Source organism: Trichechus manatus, unplaced genomic scaffold (assembly GCF_000243295.1).
Source record: "Trichechus manatus latirostris isolate Lorelei unplaced genomic scaffold, TriManLat1.0 scaffold00152, whole genome shotgun sequence".
NCBI lineage: Eukaryota > Metazoa > Chordata > Mammalia > Sirenia > Trichechidae > Trichechus > Trichechus manatus.
In genome coordinates, this window is record NW_004444088.1 from 5,066,674 (window position 1) to 5,083,910 (window position 17,237).

General features: G+C 40.6%; 1 protein-coding gene across 2 annotated transcripts in view; it reads right to left on the bottom strand.

Moving 5' to 3' along the window:
• Window positions 1-17,237, bottom strand: part of STMN2 (stathmin 2) — a 62,602-nt gene that overhangs the window by 29,880 nt on the left and 15,485 nt on the right. For both annotated transcript variants that reach the window (XM_023740304.1, XM_004386006.2), the window contains exon 2: window positions 333-428. In XM_023740304.1, the coding sequence (XP_023596072.1) occupies window positions 333-428 (96 nt within the window). The remainder of the gene's footprint in view (window positions 1-332; window positions 429-17,237) is intronic.

Consider the following 17,237-nt stretch of genomic DNA (forward strand, 5'->3'; position numbering starts at 1 on the left):
ATTATGATCTACTCCAATTACTGCTTAGCATATTACGAATTTGTAAAGAAAAGCCCAAGACCTATTATTGATGTTGATAATGCAGACGCAGCTGCTAATACAATCCAGCTCTGCCTCTTAGGAGATGTTGAGGTGTTGTTATTGCGATCAAACGCAAGCTGTCTGGAGCAACAGACAATCAATAAGACCTAACAGCTAGACACAGCAAGTCAACAGTGAAATCTACAAAATACTGACTTAATGATGTGCGGAGCTATGAGAGAGAAACATGCATATCTGAGCTTTGCCAAACGATCTAGCCAGCAGGGGTACTTCTAATGTAGGCAACTCACCGTCATAAGTATAGATGTTCATGTTGCGAGGTTCCGGGTAAAAGCAAGAGCAGATCAGTGACAGCATGGACAGCTCCTTCATTTTTTCCTTGTAGGCTGAAAGAAAAGACTCGAGATGAGTATCTTTCTGAATTTTCTCCGAATGCTTCTTTTACTCTGAATAATAATTACAGCCTCCAGCAGAATTAATTTTGCCAGCTACACTGCTTCTTTGCTTTCTTTCACAAGACGTATTTGAAATCTGCAGGACATATTCCTTATTTTAGCAGTAGCACGAACATACAGAGGACGTAAATTCCATATAATAATAGGTTGGGTACAAGTGAGAGAAAAGGAGTTAGAGAAGGAAAGGCAGGTAGAGGAAATCAAGATCCAGCAGCACAAGGAGGCAGAGAAAGGAGAGCTGTCGAGGGGCAGAAACAGACGAAATGAGCAGAAAGATTAATCAGTTGCCGCTGAATCGACTCTAAATCATGGCAACCCCATGTGTGTCAGAGTAGAACTACGCTCCATAGGGTATTCAGTGGCTGATTTTTCAGAAGTAGGTCACCAGGCCTTTCTTCTGAAGTGCCTCTGGGTGGAATAAAACCTCCAATCTTTCCCTTAGCAGCCGAATGCATTAACTGTTTGCACAACCCAGGTATTCCAGCAGGAAGATAGACCCATTCTAGTAAGTGTGCATGAGGGTCTATAGCATATAAGTAAGATTCAGTAGGTATTCCTCTGCTGGTTCAGTATGAATTGCCACATATCCATTTGGGGGATAGAGAACCTGTCAGGATAGATATGAAGCAAATACATCCTCCAGAGTCCTTCACTGCTGCTTTCTCTTTATCCCCAAGTGCATTTTGCTATTTCCATCTCTTTCTACACACACCCAAAAGCTGCATCGGAGACGTGCTAAGGATCTCCCTCCCTCTCTGCATAACCCAGGTTGGGTGCCCACCTTGCCAAGCGGCTGCATAAATTCAGATTAGACCCCCCTCCCCTGCCTTTACTCCTCCTCCCTCCTCTCATTTTACCCTTGTCTTTCAGGAGGCCTCCTGCTCAGGCAAATGTGTTGGCTGTCACCAGGTAAGTGCCTGCAGACCACCAGATGGGGATAAGGGGGTGGGATTTTCTCACCTCTGTTGACTGTTTAATTCAGCAAAATTAATAAATTAAGGAAAATGGGAAAACATTGTAGCTACATTTTGCACTAATTTTGAGAAAGTATCAACAGCTGGTGATGGCCTGACATACTGAACCTCACAGGTAACATCTGCCCTCGGAAGGACCTTCTGGTCGTTACTTTAACCCAAGGGAGGAATTCCCAGATTCGTTTGGGGATTACTGGCAGGGGCCTTTTTTTTTGGGTGAGAAAGTAGCTTTAACGCCTGGATGCTTTAGAACCACAGAATGATTATCCAGTCAGCCAGACCAACCACCTCACCACCAATTTTACAAATGAGAAAACTGAGTCCCACAGAGGCCAAAGACATATCTGGCCAGTGACAAAGCTGGGACATCTGGATAAAACACAGTAAATCAGCCATTCTCAAGACTGCCAGAAGACTTTCATCTGGCTTTACTTTCAAGGTAAGGTTCAATGTGCTAACAAACAAGGCTGGGCATATTTGCATATAGTTCAACAACATGGAAAAGTCAGGTACTGGCAATGGCCTATACTTCAGCCTAACACTTCCATAAACCAAAAACCCAAACCCGTTGTGATTGAGTCTCACGGCGACCCTACGTGCCATGAACTACAGAGGGGAACCGTACTCCATAGGGTTTTCAGTGGCTGTAATCTTACAGAAGCAGATCGCCAGGCCCTTCTGCTGCCCCACTTGGATTTGAACTGCCATAGGCACTGCTAGAAGACTATTTCTCCCTATTTAGCGCATTTCCCTAAAATAAGCAAACTAACATTTTGCCTGGTACCAGAACAGTCCTGCCAACACCCATTCTGAGATGTTATTGAATGCCTTTATAATTTTAGAAGGCTGAAACCATATTTATTTGTCTGGTTTGTTTATTCAATTAATTAATGAAATTATGTCACTTATAAAGGCCCAAGCAGCTCTTCACAGAGCTGTTTAATGTGAATCACAATTTCTGTTAGGGGATAGAAACATTTGGTGGTTTCATGCATTTAATTCCATGAACTGACTGAAAACAGGAACAGCATGGTTTGCAGGCTGTTGGGCCATTGATGGTTCTCGCCTTCCCTGCGGCAGACCTGGGTTTGATTCCTGGCCAACGCACCTCAGGCACAGCCACCACCCATCTGTCGGTGGAGACTGGCGTGTTGCCATGACTCTGAACTGAAACTCTGGCGGCGTGGTGGTTATGTGTCAGGCTGCTCACCAAAAGGCTGGCAGTCTGAACCCACCAGGCGCTCCCTGGAAGCCCTGTGGGGCAGCTCTGCTCTTGCCTTACAGGGTAGCTATGAGTGGGAACCAACTCGATCACAATGAGGTTTTTTTTTTTTTGGTTTATGATGCTGAGCAGGTTTCAGTGGCACTTTCAGACTAAGACCAGGAAAAAAGGCCTATGAAAATTTGCCAGTGAAAATCCTATGGCTCACAACGGTCTATTCTAGTGGGTGTGGAATCGCCATTCGTTGGGGTCAACTCTAAGGCAGTTAAGCACGATCCCTTTTTGTAAGAGAATGCTGTATAGTATCCAGAATAAACTGCAAAATTAAGCACAAATTTGAAGCACACATCACACATTAAAGACACCAATTTTATTAGGGAGCCAAAAAAAAGAAAAAAAAAACAAAAAACCCCAATGCCATCGAGTCAATTCTGACTCACAGCAACCCCACAGGACAAAGCAGAACTGCCCCATACGGCTTCCAAGGCTGTAAATCTTTACGGAAGCAGATGGCCTCATCTTTCATCTGTGGAGCCATTGCTGGGGGTTGAATCGCCGACCCCCAAGTTAGCAGGCGAAGCACTTAGCCACTGCCCTACCAGGACTCCTTTTATTGCCAATAATACAAAAGTATTCCACCTCATAAAGTAAAATAGATGAACTTGAGTGAGTTTCCACTGAGGGGCCTCCTCTTCTACAGCCGTCCTCAGTTTCTGGGACATAAAATTTAGCAATTTTCCGCAAGCTGATAAAGAGTCGCCGTGAGTTAGAATCATCTTGACAGCAACAGGTTCGTTTCTGTTTGTGTATTTTAATAAAGAGAGGGAAGTACAAAGATCATCAGGGACCAACGTATTTAGAGCCTTTGTGTAACATATAACCATAGCTGATAAAACATGTTTGCTTTTCCCCCTCCTAGGCGATGTGGGGACAATACCCAGGTAGCTCTGTGGGTGACTTCTTTACTAGAATCCGTTTTTGGTCACTTTCTTCATCAAGGACTAGGACTCGACATGGCATGACCCCACCTGGTAACAGCCACTGTGTAGCTTCTCATTGATGTTGTTGCTCTGAATCCGAAGGAGCTTTTTAGAGCCAAGTGCAGGCAGGACCACAGGCAAAACCTGCTCATTTCATGCTAGCAAAGGGATTACTCTCCTGTGAAGAAGGGCTCCCTGGCTACTTGGTGCTGCTGCCCTCCCTAATTCTCTCCTTCCACCTAAATCTTCCCTCACTGGTTCAGGCTCCACCTCCTCAGTGCTTCCCTCTCAGGGTTACCACAGTCTCTTAATTCTCTTAGTGGGCTGTACTGCACAGTCTCGGTCCTGACTATATACTGATCACGGCCACTCACTACTGGCTTTTTGATGTACAAGTTTTGTTAACTAAACCAGAAGTTCTTTGAAGGCAAATACTACATCTTAATCATTTATAAAATAATACATAGTTTTGCACTGAACAGAAAACAACTGTTCAATAAAGAGTTTTTGACTATCTTGCTCATTGATTTTTAAATCGATTTCTCACTTAACAAGTATATATGATCACCACCTATGGGCAGGAGTCTCTGTGAGGCATTACTGAATTACAAAGAGAGAAGAATCTCTCTGTTCTCAAGGAGTTTTCAAGTCAGGGAGGTAGAGTATATGGGTATAAAAATGGATAAAAATAGATTCAAATAAACTAAGTGTCAAATGTGAGCACAGACGACTTGCATTAGAAATTCAGAGGAACCCCAAAGCCCTGAGGTCGGTGTTGGGGTGGGCCCTGAGGTGAGGAATGGCTTCAGAGTTAAGGTAGCTAGATTTAGCAAATAAAAATACAGGATGTCCAGTTACATTTGAATCTAAATATTGCATAGGATGTGTGTATACTCAAATTTATTTGTTGTTTATCTGAAATTCAAATTTAACCAGGCATCCTGTATGTTATGTGGCCGCCAGAGCAAACACACCTGGATCGCCAAGGCTGAATAGTGTTGAGGAAATCAAGGAAGAGCGGAGAGGTCTCTGTATTGTTACTGACATAGACACAGAGCTCCGAAGAGACTATGTGGAAGACTTTTATGGGTAGTCAGTGAGTTCCCATATGGATGACCACTCAACTCCAGAGACACCATTCACTTCATGGTCTTTGTGGATGGTGTTCCTGTGCACCAGAAGGCAGTAGTTTCATAGACGACAATGTGGATGGGGTTTCTAGTTGTGTCCCGGTAAATCTTCCTCAGAATCAACTGTTCTACAAGATTTTGGGTAAGATGTTTTGAAATTTTTGCTCCTGTAAAAGGTTTGTGATTTAAAAGATTGTCTAGGTTAAAGCCAAGATAGCTGTATTATGCACCAGAACGGCAGAGTATCATGAATTTTAAACACGTAAACTTAATGAAATTTTAGGCTTGAGAGTTCAGTTTTGAAGTCACCCTTAGGATGATTTCTGCGAGAGAGTTTGAGCAGCACAGAGGTGGCAGCGGATAGCTCTAAGTCTTAGTTTACCTGCAGTTATACCTGTTAATAATGTCCTCTTCCACTCTCAAAAGGTTAAGACATTATGATCATCCTAGCTATAGGAAGCCATTGAACAATTTGAAAGGGGAAGCTACCTGATAAAAGCTTTTTCTTAGAAAGATTTATCTGGCCATTTTATGCAGGAAAGACATGTCACCAGGAGGCACACTAAAGATACAACTGTATGAAGTTCAGGAAGTGACGTGGTAGGGCTTAGGGAAATGGTAGTGCAAAGGAAAAAGAAATGGAAGATGCTAGAGACATTATGAAAGAAGAATTGACAGGAAATACGACTGCATGTTGGGCCGAGGGAAAAGGAAATAGAGAGCACTGTAAGGTGTTAGCACCCCAAGAGTCTACAAGAGTGCAGAGGGAAGAGAGTAACAGTTCTCAGGGGATGGGTGGTCAAGGGAAGCTTTGCCAAGAAGTGTCACTAAAGCTGAGTCTAGTAGGATGGATTGGATTTGCAGAAAATGCGGTGTGGGCTTAGGCACGGAAATAGAAACAATTTGGTATTTTCTTGTAAGCAGTAAAGAAAAACCCAAGCAAATGTGAAGGTCTGTGAAAAACACGCTAATAAGGTTTCACTATTGGTATTTCATGATCTGAACTGTCGATATTTTCCTCACTGCTTTTTGGGAAACAGCATACATTAGTCTTTCCACTATACCCCAGCATCAAGCAGAGATGTATGCATGTTTGTAAGGATGTGGGAGAGGACAAGTAATTTCATATAATCGTTTTCACTGTTGGTTGCATTTGCTATTAACTATTAATGTTTGTGAGTACATTTCTCTAGTGAATTCATTTAAAATTCAACCCACACAAAGTATAATGATTCCATAGCAATATCCACTTAACCTAAGATGTATGAACACTGTGGTGGTTAAGGTTATGTGTCAACTTGGCTAGGCCATGAAGATTCTCAGTGATTTGACAAGTATTATGTAATCATCCTCCATTTTGTGATCTGATGTGAGCAGCCAATCAGTTGAAAGAGGAGTTTCCTTGGAGGTGTGGTCTGCATTCAATATATATGGATATTCTGGCAAAGCTTGCCTTCTCTTGATCCTGCATCTGACTCATCATCCTCTGACCTCCGGTTCTTGGGACGTGAGCCAGGAACCTGCCATCTGACCTGCAGATTTTGGGTTCATCAGCCCTTGCAACCATGTGAGTCAGGAGAAGCCTAATGCTTGACCGATGGATGTGGGACTTACCAGTCTCCACAACTGCATGAGCCATTTCTTTGAAATAAATCTCTCTCTGTATACATTTATATATGTACACTTTGCTGGTTTTGCTGTAGAGAACCCAGCCTAAGACAATCACTAACTGGTTTCTTCCATTCTTCCAAATGGTTACAATGAACTATGAATAATGGTAACAGCTACTATTTTTTTTTTTTTTTGAGAACAAACAAGGCACCAGGCATGCTGGTAAACTATTTGCACACATTTTCTCGTTTAATCCTCTCAACAATGCTAAGAGAAAGGTACTATAATTAGTTCCACTTGACAGACAAACAAAAAAGACTCAGAGAGGTTGAGTAACTTCTGGAAGGTTCAGTGGATCACAAAGTGTGGAGTTTAATTTGAATGCAGATCTGTCTGACTCTTAATGCTGTTCACTCCCCAGCAATTTGCTCAGGCATTTTATACACACCTTCACTGTCTACGTATTGTTTCTAACAAGAAAATAATGTGTATTATCACTGATTTTTAAAGTAGAGTCTAAGCTTTTTTCTCTTCCTATTTTTCTTTGGTATTTGTTCTTCAATTCCCGCATGTGAGTCATGGACTACATGACTATAGATAATTACAGAGGTTTATAGAGGTGTACTTTTTTGATACATATGGATTATATACTTGGGTAATAAATATTGGTACAGAGATGGTTAGAAACCTCAGGAACTCTGAGTGTATATATACATATGACTAAAAATAGTCTTGCACATTCATATCACAACTAAGCTGGCAAACAGAGAATTCTGGTAATTACCTAAATATTTTAGGAAAAAAACACTTTTGCATCAGCTATTTGGATATTTCAAAAATGACATTTTGGCAGGCAATTACTTGAATTGTCTCTATTTTTCTTTTCCCTGTGTGGTGTGTGTTTCTGTGTAAACACCTGTAAAGTTTTTTCTCTCTGAGGAACATAGAGTGATTGAGGAGAGTAATACAATCTGTACTATAGATTTAACAGGCAGAGTAGATCTTTGGAAAGATTAAAACAGTTAAGAGTTTTGGTTGCATATTGTATATTGTATTTGTATATTGTATACACTTGTATATTTACTTGCATACTTATTGTATATTGTATACACTTGTATATTTCTCCCATTCTTGTAAATATATGTTATAAACTCTGAACCCTTTGCTTGTATTTTTCAAATGCATCTTAATTTTATATGTACTACATTTTAACAGGAAAATAATGTACATTATTCATGACAATATACCCCATTTGTTTTGAAAGGTCCAAATAATTAAAAAAAAAAAAAGTGATTTAACATTTTCAATTTTCCACTTCACGTGGTGTGTGTGGGAACAACCGTCAGTGTGAGTTCTCATATTTATCATTTGTTATTTAATTTGGAATCAGCAGTATCATAAACATTTCTTTGTTTTATTTATTCTGGGCAACATTTTATTTGACTCTAATTTTGGCTAATGCTGAGTGTAAAAAAGTAGTTATATGTACTAAACTTCATGTTAACATGTGAAAGACAGCATGGAATGCTCTAGAAACATCATTAATATACCACTTAGGGAGAAAATATCTCCTCATCCTCAAGTGGGCTACTTGTCTGTGTCCCAACACAATCAGGCCCATTCTGGATGGACTGAGAATAGTCATTCCGAGGACTAGACGGCTGTCCACAGCCTTGTGTCTTGGATGTCTCCACCCAAGAGTGCCCAGGGTCTGGTACCCCAGTCCCTTTCCACTTTTTTTTTGTCTCGTTTTCCCTGCAATCATATTAGTCTAGCATGGAGGCTTTCTTGGAAAGTCCTAAATACTCACATTTGGATTCAACCTAAATTTCTTCTTTCAAAAGACCTCCAGGGAGAAAGTAAAGGATAAAATCAGATGATACATGAAATGCAGGAACTAGATCTCTTTCGCTTGGTTTTTCAACAATCTGATTTGAATTGGTTTCTGGGAGATTTCATGGAGAAAAGCCTTTTATTTGAAGCTTATCAATTTATAAAAACAGTGACAAAATGTACCTTTTTCCTTCGGGGGGAAAAAGCTGTCATTTCTAGGTAAGGTGTGTTTTTTTAAAAAAAAAACTAGTTGTAACCCAGGCGATTTCAGCGCATGGCAACCCCAAGTGTTTCAGAGTGGAGCTATGTTCCATAGTGTTTTCAGCGGCTGTGATTTTCAGAAGCCATTTCTTCTGAGGTACGTCTGCGTGGACTCCAACTGCCAACCTTTTGGTTAGTAGTTGTACCACCCAGGGACTCCTGAGGTGTCTTTCCAACATCCAAACCTGTTGTCGTAGAGTCCGTTCCAACTCAATAGGTACAGAACAGGGTAGAACTGCCCCGTAGGGCTTCCAAGGCTGAAATCTTTGTGGAAGCAGACTGCCACATCTTTCTCCTCTGGAGCAACTGGTGGGTTCGAACCACCAACCTTTCTGTTAGCTGCCCAGCGCTTAACCATTACACCACCAGGTCTCCTCTGAGGTGTCTTTCCAAAAAAAAAAAAAACCTAAACCCGTTGCTGACTAGTTGATTCCGACTCATAGCAACTCTACAGGACAGAGTAGAACTGCCTGATAGTGCTTCCAAGAAGCAGCTGGTGGATTTGAAGAGCTGACCTTTTCATCAGCAGCTGAGCTCTTACCCACTGCACCACCAGGGCCGGAGGTGTCTTTAGGGCCTGGCAAAGTGAGGGTGAAAGCAGTAGGCCCTACTTCCCTGGCGGCCTCATTGTTGGTGTCAAGATTTAAAAGGGCAGTAGACAATGGGAGAAATAGGGTACTTTGCTGATTGGTTCTAAAAAGATCTGAAACTTAAAGCCACAGGTATTAAACATTGAGCCCACACTCTCCACTGTTTCCCTAATCCCCTACTCCCCTTTTCCTCTTCCTCCCATCACTGAATTTTAAATGTGAATGGGAACCAGCTCTCTCTTAGCTCTGTTTTGGTGCCTTCCTCTCCATTTCACAAATCAAGCTCTTGATGCTCATTTTAACTAGTGGCCGTATTGTGTGTGTGTGTGCGCGCGCGCGCGCGCGTGTGCGTTCAGCAGTTTGCTTTGGGACCTAGAGCCCTAGGTCAGATTATGATATTTCAAGTCAAATCTGTCATCCCATCCAGAGATACTTTTGGCAAGTCTGTCACTAAGATTTTCTCCCGGAAAGATAAGATAGACTAAAACGGTTTTATTCAGAACACTTCTTGCATACTCTATTGGCTCAAATTTGGAGCTTAAAGAAACTTTGGTTGACGAATGTATCACTGAAGACTCAACATTTAAGACGATTTGCCTTGAGCATTGTGCTCTCTTAAGATCTATCTGGGATCAAACTGACAACAGCAACCTGAAAGATTAGACAGGAACCTTAGGGGGCAGTGAGTTTATGTTAACGGGGGAGGAACAACTCAGAAAAGGAGGGTGAGAATAGTTGCACAACTTGAAGACCGTTACTGAATTATACATGTAGAAATTGTTGAATGGGAATATGTTCTGCTGTGTATATTGTCAACAACAATGAAAATAAAATAAGTTATAAAAATAGAAGAAAAATAAATAACTCATATTTTTAAAGATCTATTTTAACATCCAGAAGATCACTGATATGAGGTAATATTCTAGATATTTCTTCTCTGATGATGTAATGCTAATTGGTTTAGCATAAAAATGGACTCAGTCTACATTCATTGTACCCACCTTCTCCCAAGAATTATGGTCTCCAAAGCTTTAGTGATCAGGGAGGTTTTGAAAGATTAATATTTTGACCAGCCAAAGCATCATATTTCTTCTGCAGGAATAGACACCAGATCAAATAAAGGGACATTTAAAAGGGTCAAAGCAGTAGAGAAACATATGAGGCTCTTAAACTTCAATCCTCTGTTCTTGGCACAGCAATTGTGACAAGAAAAGGAAATTGGATGGTATGAATTAGTCCTTGTGATCAAGATCGTAATGAGAGCAGTAAATTGTACCAACCTGAGACCTTGCCTGACACTGGATTCCAGCTGCAGCTCCTGCTGAGTTTAATGAGCGTTCCGCTATATCATGCAGGGTCTTGTCCTTTTTTTTTTTTCCTCTGATAAAATTTTTTTTAGTTCTTGATGGAGACTAAACTACACTGTGGATTACAGGTGTAACAGAAGCACTTTATTCTGTTTACATTTCAACATCTCAAGATTTTATTACCAAGCTTAAATCTGGGTACTGAGAGATTTTTTTTAAGACCCCCCCAATACTACCAGGTAGTAGTAGTAAATCTAAGACGACAGCTAGATTGATTGGGACTTACATTAGACAACCAGTGACCAGTTGCCTTCAAATCAATCCTGATTCATGGTGACCCCATGTGTTGCAGAGTAGAACTGTGCTCCATAGAATTTTCAGGCTGTGACCTTTTGGAAGCAGACTGCTGGGGCTTTCTACCGAGGTGCCTCTGGATTGGTTTGAACTGCCAACCTTTGGGTTGTTGAGTGCTTCACTGCACCACCCAGGGACTCTTAAATCAGACAAGGCAGGGTGAAAAAAACAGAGGCTCTTCATTTGGTTGTGTAATGTTCTCACATAACAATTGCCCTCATCTTCCCTACAATGGAGCTCCACCGGCACAGTGTTTAAGAGCTATGGCTGCTAACCAAAAGGTCAGCAGTTCAAATCCATTAGCTGCTCTTTGGAAATTCTATGGGGCAGTTCTGCTCTGTCCTATAAGGTTGCTTTGAGTTGGAATCAACTAGACAGCAAGGGGTTTTGGTTTGATTTTCCATACAGTGCCCTGAACTGGGATGCAACTGTCATTTGAGGTTTCCATGACATTCCCTATATGGTGTCTCTAAAATGGCTGAATGTGGCAGTCAAGGTATTTAAACCCCTCCTCATTACTTTTAAATTTTTGGCTGAAGAGTAGAAAAATACTTTGCATCCATTCTTAATTCAGCAAAATTCACTGCATTTGTGGGATCAGCTTCTAGAACCACAAATACTTTGGTCAACAATGATGAGGATGCTGGTTTCCTTGTTGACTTTGTCATAACGTGTGGTCTTTCTCCTGAAAATAAGCCCTGGCTTCTATTTCATAGGAATTTAAGAAAGAAGTCAGATCATGACTCGGGTCTTTACATTGAAGAAAGTGGTATAAGACTACACGTGAAGTGGATTATCTATTACGTTCTCAGAGAAAGCAGGAACTTTCAGAAATGCAAAATGCAAAGCTTTTATCACAAGTGCAAAATGAAAAAAACATTATGTAAGATTCAAATTATTTTATGTCAGTTAATTAGCCAGTTGATTTTTCCCTAGAATTGACCAGTGTACTGGGGCTACAACTTAATGAATTTAAATGAAATCTTATATATCACTTCCAGATGGGGATGACTGCCTTCAGATAATGGAATATGCTAATTTATATAGAACATTGAGAAGAAACGAATTAAATGAAGCAGGGACCCTGCCGCAAATTGTCCCACAAGTCCTATTAATTAATATCCTGATTTAATTCTTCTACCGATCTGGGAATTTGTTAAAAGTTCAAAGCATGTTTCTTGAAGAGTTTGCAAGTAAACTTCTACTTGCTTGGAATTGCGTGAAGTTTCTGTGCGTTTGAAGAGCACCACATCTTTGTATTAGTTCTCAGTATAGCTTATAAAATTCATATCTTTTATCCAAAAAAAACCCCAAACCTATTGTCATTGATTCAACTTGGACTCATGGCGACCCCATGTGTTACAGAGTAGAAATGAGCTCCACAGGGTTTTCTGGGCTGTAATCTTTTACAGAAGCAGATCACCAGGCCTTTTTTCCATGGAGCCACTGGGTGGGTTTGAACCACCAACCTTTTGGTTAGTAGTTGAGTGCAAACCGTTTGCATCATCCAGGGTCCTTCCTGTTGTTGAGTGCTGTCAAGTCGATTCCAACTCATAGTGACCCTATAGGACAGAGTAGAAAAGCCCATAGGGTTTTCAAGGGGCAGCTGGTGAATTCGACTGCCGACCTTTTGGTTAGCAGCCTGAGCTCTTAACCACTGCACCCCCAGCCCTCCCCCTAGGGATGTTAGTAGTCATTAGTATCAATATTGAATAAATGAAGTATTTTAACTTGGCGTTATTGTCAAATAATATTTATCAAAGTTCCATAGAATAGAATTCTCATTTTGGTAATGTACAAATTTTATTTATTAAAAAAAAAAAACCAAACAAACAAAAAAACCATTGCCATCGAGTCGATTCCAACTCATAGCGACCCTATAGGACAGAGGAGAACCACCATCGAGTTGATTCCAACTCATAGCGACCCTATAGGACAGAGGAGAACTGCCCCATAGAGTTTCCAAGGAGCACCTGGTAGATTCGAACTGCCAACCTTTAGGTCAGCAGCAGTAGCATTTAACTACTACACCACCAGGGTTTCTAAACAGTTTCTCTAAATGTTTTCTTAGGAAATACAATGTGTATAAATAATTAATAGGTGAAAATTGTTTCAGGCAAAAGCCATGAACGTCTCATGTATGAGCCAGCATTTTGCTTGCTTCCACAAAATCTAAGGAAAATTCCAGGGTCTCATTCAACCTAACTTTGTAAAATGCACAGTATGCAACATTTACTCAATAGTACCCTAAGGGCTGGATTTCCAAATCATGTCTATTAGCATTTTCTTTCGGTCAGTCATTTAAAACCTGTGTATTGAATGCTTGTGTAACAGGTGCGTGACCAACTGTCGCGGATGGAATTGTGTCCCTCCAAGTATGTGTATCGATTTGGCGAGGCCATGATTCCCAGTATTGTGTGATTGTCCACCATTTTGTTACCTGATGTGATTTTCCTATGTGTTGTAAATCCTAGCTCTATGATGTTAATGAGATGGGATTAGCTGCAGTTATGTTAATGAGGCAGGACTCAATCTATAACACTGGATTGTGTCTTAAGCCAATCTCTCTTGAGATATAAAAGAAAGAAGCAAGCAGAGAGACATGGGGACCTCATGCCACCAAGAAACAAGAGCCAGGAGAAGAGTGCGTCCTTTGGACCCGGGGTCCCTGTGCTGAGGAGCACCTCGACTGGGAAAGATTGATGACAAGGACCTTCCTCCAGAACAGAGAGAGAAAGCCTTCCCCTGGAGCTGGCACCCTGAATTTGGACTTCTAGCCTACCAGACTACAAGGGAATACATTTCTTTTTGTTAAAGCCATTCACTTGTGGTATTTCTGTTATAGCAGCACTAGATAACTAAGACAACAATTATTCAGTTAAGTAAGTTCTTTCCCTGAATGAAAACAAGCCCTGTGACTTTGCTAATCATGCTTAAGTAGTAAGTCCTAAGGTCACTCTGAGTCAAAGCAAATGGAATGAGAAAATAAATATATACACATATATTGTTAAAACAGGAAATAATCATATTGTCAAGGTTTAGAACTACCTGATATTAAAAAAAAAAATTGTCTTGATTTTATTTTTGAGTAACATTGGGAGAACATAAGAGTGATGGAGCCTTTGCAAAGAGTGTGAAGCATCTTTCTATTGCATCCGCAGTGTAATTAACGTCAACATCCATTTTAGAGGCGGCCAAATAGCGTGAAAGAAATCTTTCCGGTCAACCTAGATATGCCACTAAAAACTGCTTTTTTGTTTTGGAACTCAAATCATACTTCCTTAAGCTCTGCCATGTAAAGACTAATTTTCTAAGATTGATCAAATCATAGACTAGAACCTTAATTAGTATAATTTTCTGCAAGAAGCGTGAAGTGACACACAAAGCAAGCAAAGTAATGTGACCGAAGACTCTGCGATCCGCAATCGATTTTGCATCCTCGCTGTTACTCACGGGATACATTCTCTACATCTTCATTTTTGTCACGTGCTTGCCTTTTTGTTTCCTTGGCTATTTTGAAATAAAAGGTCCTCTAAGAAACAGTCATTTTGGGAGGCACAGAAGTTCTGCATGCTCATGTTATGATAAAGGTAATTTTGTTAGGTTACTATTCTTTCCATGCCAAAACATCATTTTGCCTTTGGTTGTAATGGAGCAAATGTCCAGAGAAAGTACAGCAGCTGAAAACAGCTGAAATAAGCAATTACACAGAAGAGCAAAACTGGAAAGATTTAAAAAATAGCTGCATATTGCCTTGTAACACACTTAACCTATATATTATATAAATTATGTATACAATTTTTATCAAATATAAATAAATAATACGTGTATAATTCATATATACCACAAATAAATCAGATGAAATTAAGAATTTCTGTAAGATCATGATTTGAGGAAGTACATTCTGAAGGGTTTGTTTTCTTACATTTTTGTTTTTCCCCTTTTCTGGGACGGCGTTGACTTGGCCGGGTGAACCTTATTTCTCAAAAGAGTGACCTTAAGTTCAGGAGTGTAGATATGCTTAGATGATTGATTAGTTTGTCTCATGCAATTAGAATCATGATTAGCCATAAGGTCTTAGACTCGGAAAGAACAGTGGAAATCTTCTAATGATATTCTATTTTATACATGAAGAAATTAGACCTAATAACCTTTCTCTCTCTAAAGCCCCCCTTCTCTTTGGGGGTGATAGGTGGTGGTGGAGGCAGGGAGAGAAAACGGAAGTGGGAAGGGAATGAATGAATGTGTGAGGAGCAGGTCCTTTTGGACAAGCCAGAAGGACATGACGGCATCTTTAAGGCCTCAGAACACCCCCCACCCCAGGCCTAATGCTTTGTTAGCAGGGTTAAAAGGATACAAGTGGTCACTTAGGCTGGGCTGGGAGAGGAAGTTTTCTGAGTCTCCTCTGCTATGGTGCAGATGGGGCACACAGAGCCTAAGCTTACAGTCCACCCAAGTGGACGTACCTGGCCAGGGGAGACCGCCAGTAGCTAGGGTCCCACATTTAAACCCCTCGCCCATGGCACAAAGTGTGTGGGGCGGGGGGTACAAGGAAGAGTCTTCACCTCTGCCCACACAGCTTCTGAGGGAGGACACCTCGTGATTGAACTTTCCTGCTTGTATGCTATGCGATTCTTTTTAAGCAGTAAAAGCTACTTTCCATGTGCTAACGTGTGTTCAGGCTCTGATGGGAAGACGTGAAGTTTACAGGGCAATCCATGTTGGTTATGGTGCCTTTTTTTCTGATGGTCTCCTGGCTATGTAGACATCGGGTACACCCTGTGAGCACCACGCAGATTTGGAGTGCTGTCCTACAGCTATGGCATGGTCAAGCAGGACGTGTTGTCCAACAGAATGGAAGTGATAGTAAGTGCTTTCAAAAAAATAGTGTCTTTCTTTGAAATATTTAACTTCTACTCCCTTTTCTAAATCTGCTTGCATACTTTTGATGTTGGGTAATAAGAAAAAAACATATCTTGCATTATGCCAGGGATTTTTTTTTCTCTTTCTGAGATCACTGAAATCTTCAGTCTCCTTGTCCACAGCACCTGGGACAGCCCAAGTACTTGTCTTTCAAAGGGACTCACATATTTTAGTCTTTCTTGGGAAGCAAATTCCTCCACACTGTGAAGACCAGTGCCTCGGGTGTGAATACAAAGTTCTTGGAATGCATCCTGAAGTGTGGTACTTATTGCTGCTTCTTATGACGGATGCAATATATGTGTGCAAAACAAAAACCCAACTTATTGCCTTTGAGTCAATTCTGACTCATAGTGAGCCTACAGGACAGAGTAGAAATGCCCCATAGGATTTCCAAGGAGCTGCTGGTCGATTCGAACTGCTGACCTTTTAGTTAGCAGCTGAGCTTTAACCACTGCACCACCAAGGCTCCAATATATGTGTACTCTTATTTCCAGAATTCCTCCAGTTACAGAATTTTCAAGAAAAATGTCATTTCCTTTCTACTTTATACAATTACAGAATGTGTTGCGACTCTTTCAAGTGATCCTATGCTCTCGGATAGTAGAACAAATCTGAATTAATTCCATTTTATAGACATGAAAGTAAGTATCAGATGCTGATTGGATTAAATGACAGAGTGCTGAATGCACCACGGACTGCCAAAAGAAGGAACAAGTCAGTCTTAGAAGAAACAACCCAAATGCTCCTTAGAATCAAGGATGGGGAGTCTTCGACTCGTTTACTTTGGACACGTCATTGGGAAAGATCAATTACTAGAAAAGGACATCATGTTTGGTAAAGGGTCAGCGAAAACGAGGGAAATTCTCAATGAGAGGGATTGACATAGTAGCCACAACAATGGACTTAAATATACCAAAGATCATGCAGATGGCACAGAACCTGGCAATGCTTCCTTCTGTTATACGTAAATAAGGTCGCCGGGAGTTGGAGATGATTTGACAGCAGCTAACAACAACAATGAGGTCTTTTAAGAACTTTGGGTTTTTTAAGACCTTGAGCAAGTCATTTAACCTCTCTGGGTCTCTGTTCTCATCTATAATGGGTCTCTCCAAGCTCTGGGATTCTATGATCCTATAAATTCAGCCAATCTCGTCTTTAAATGGAGTAACTTGCCCATTGCCTACAGATTGATCTTTATAAAGTCTCTAAGTGGAGTGTTTTTTTCACTGAGGGTTTTCTTTACCTACCTTCATCTAACAACATTATTTTATGATATCTTATTTTAAAGAAAAGGAAAACTTACTTTTCATGTCTGCTATGCAAATTTTTCCCTCTTTCTGAACGTTGGTATTTCATAATAAATATTTATATGGTATGCATAAAGTATTTTTAAAATCTTATGAATGCTGCACAAAGCAACTCATGTCTTGAATTTCATATTATCAGGGCAAATTCCACACTTCCATCTACTACATATAAAATCTATTTTCGGCTTTGAATCTTTTTTTTTTTTTTTTAGGCAGAGTAAGTGATGCATAAAATATAAGCTTTTTGG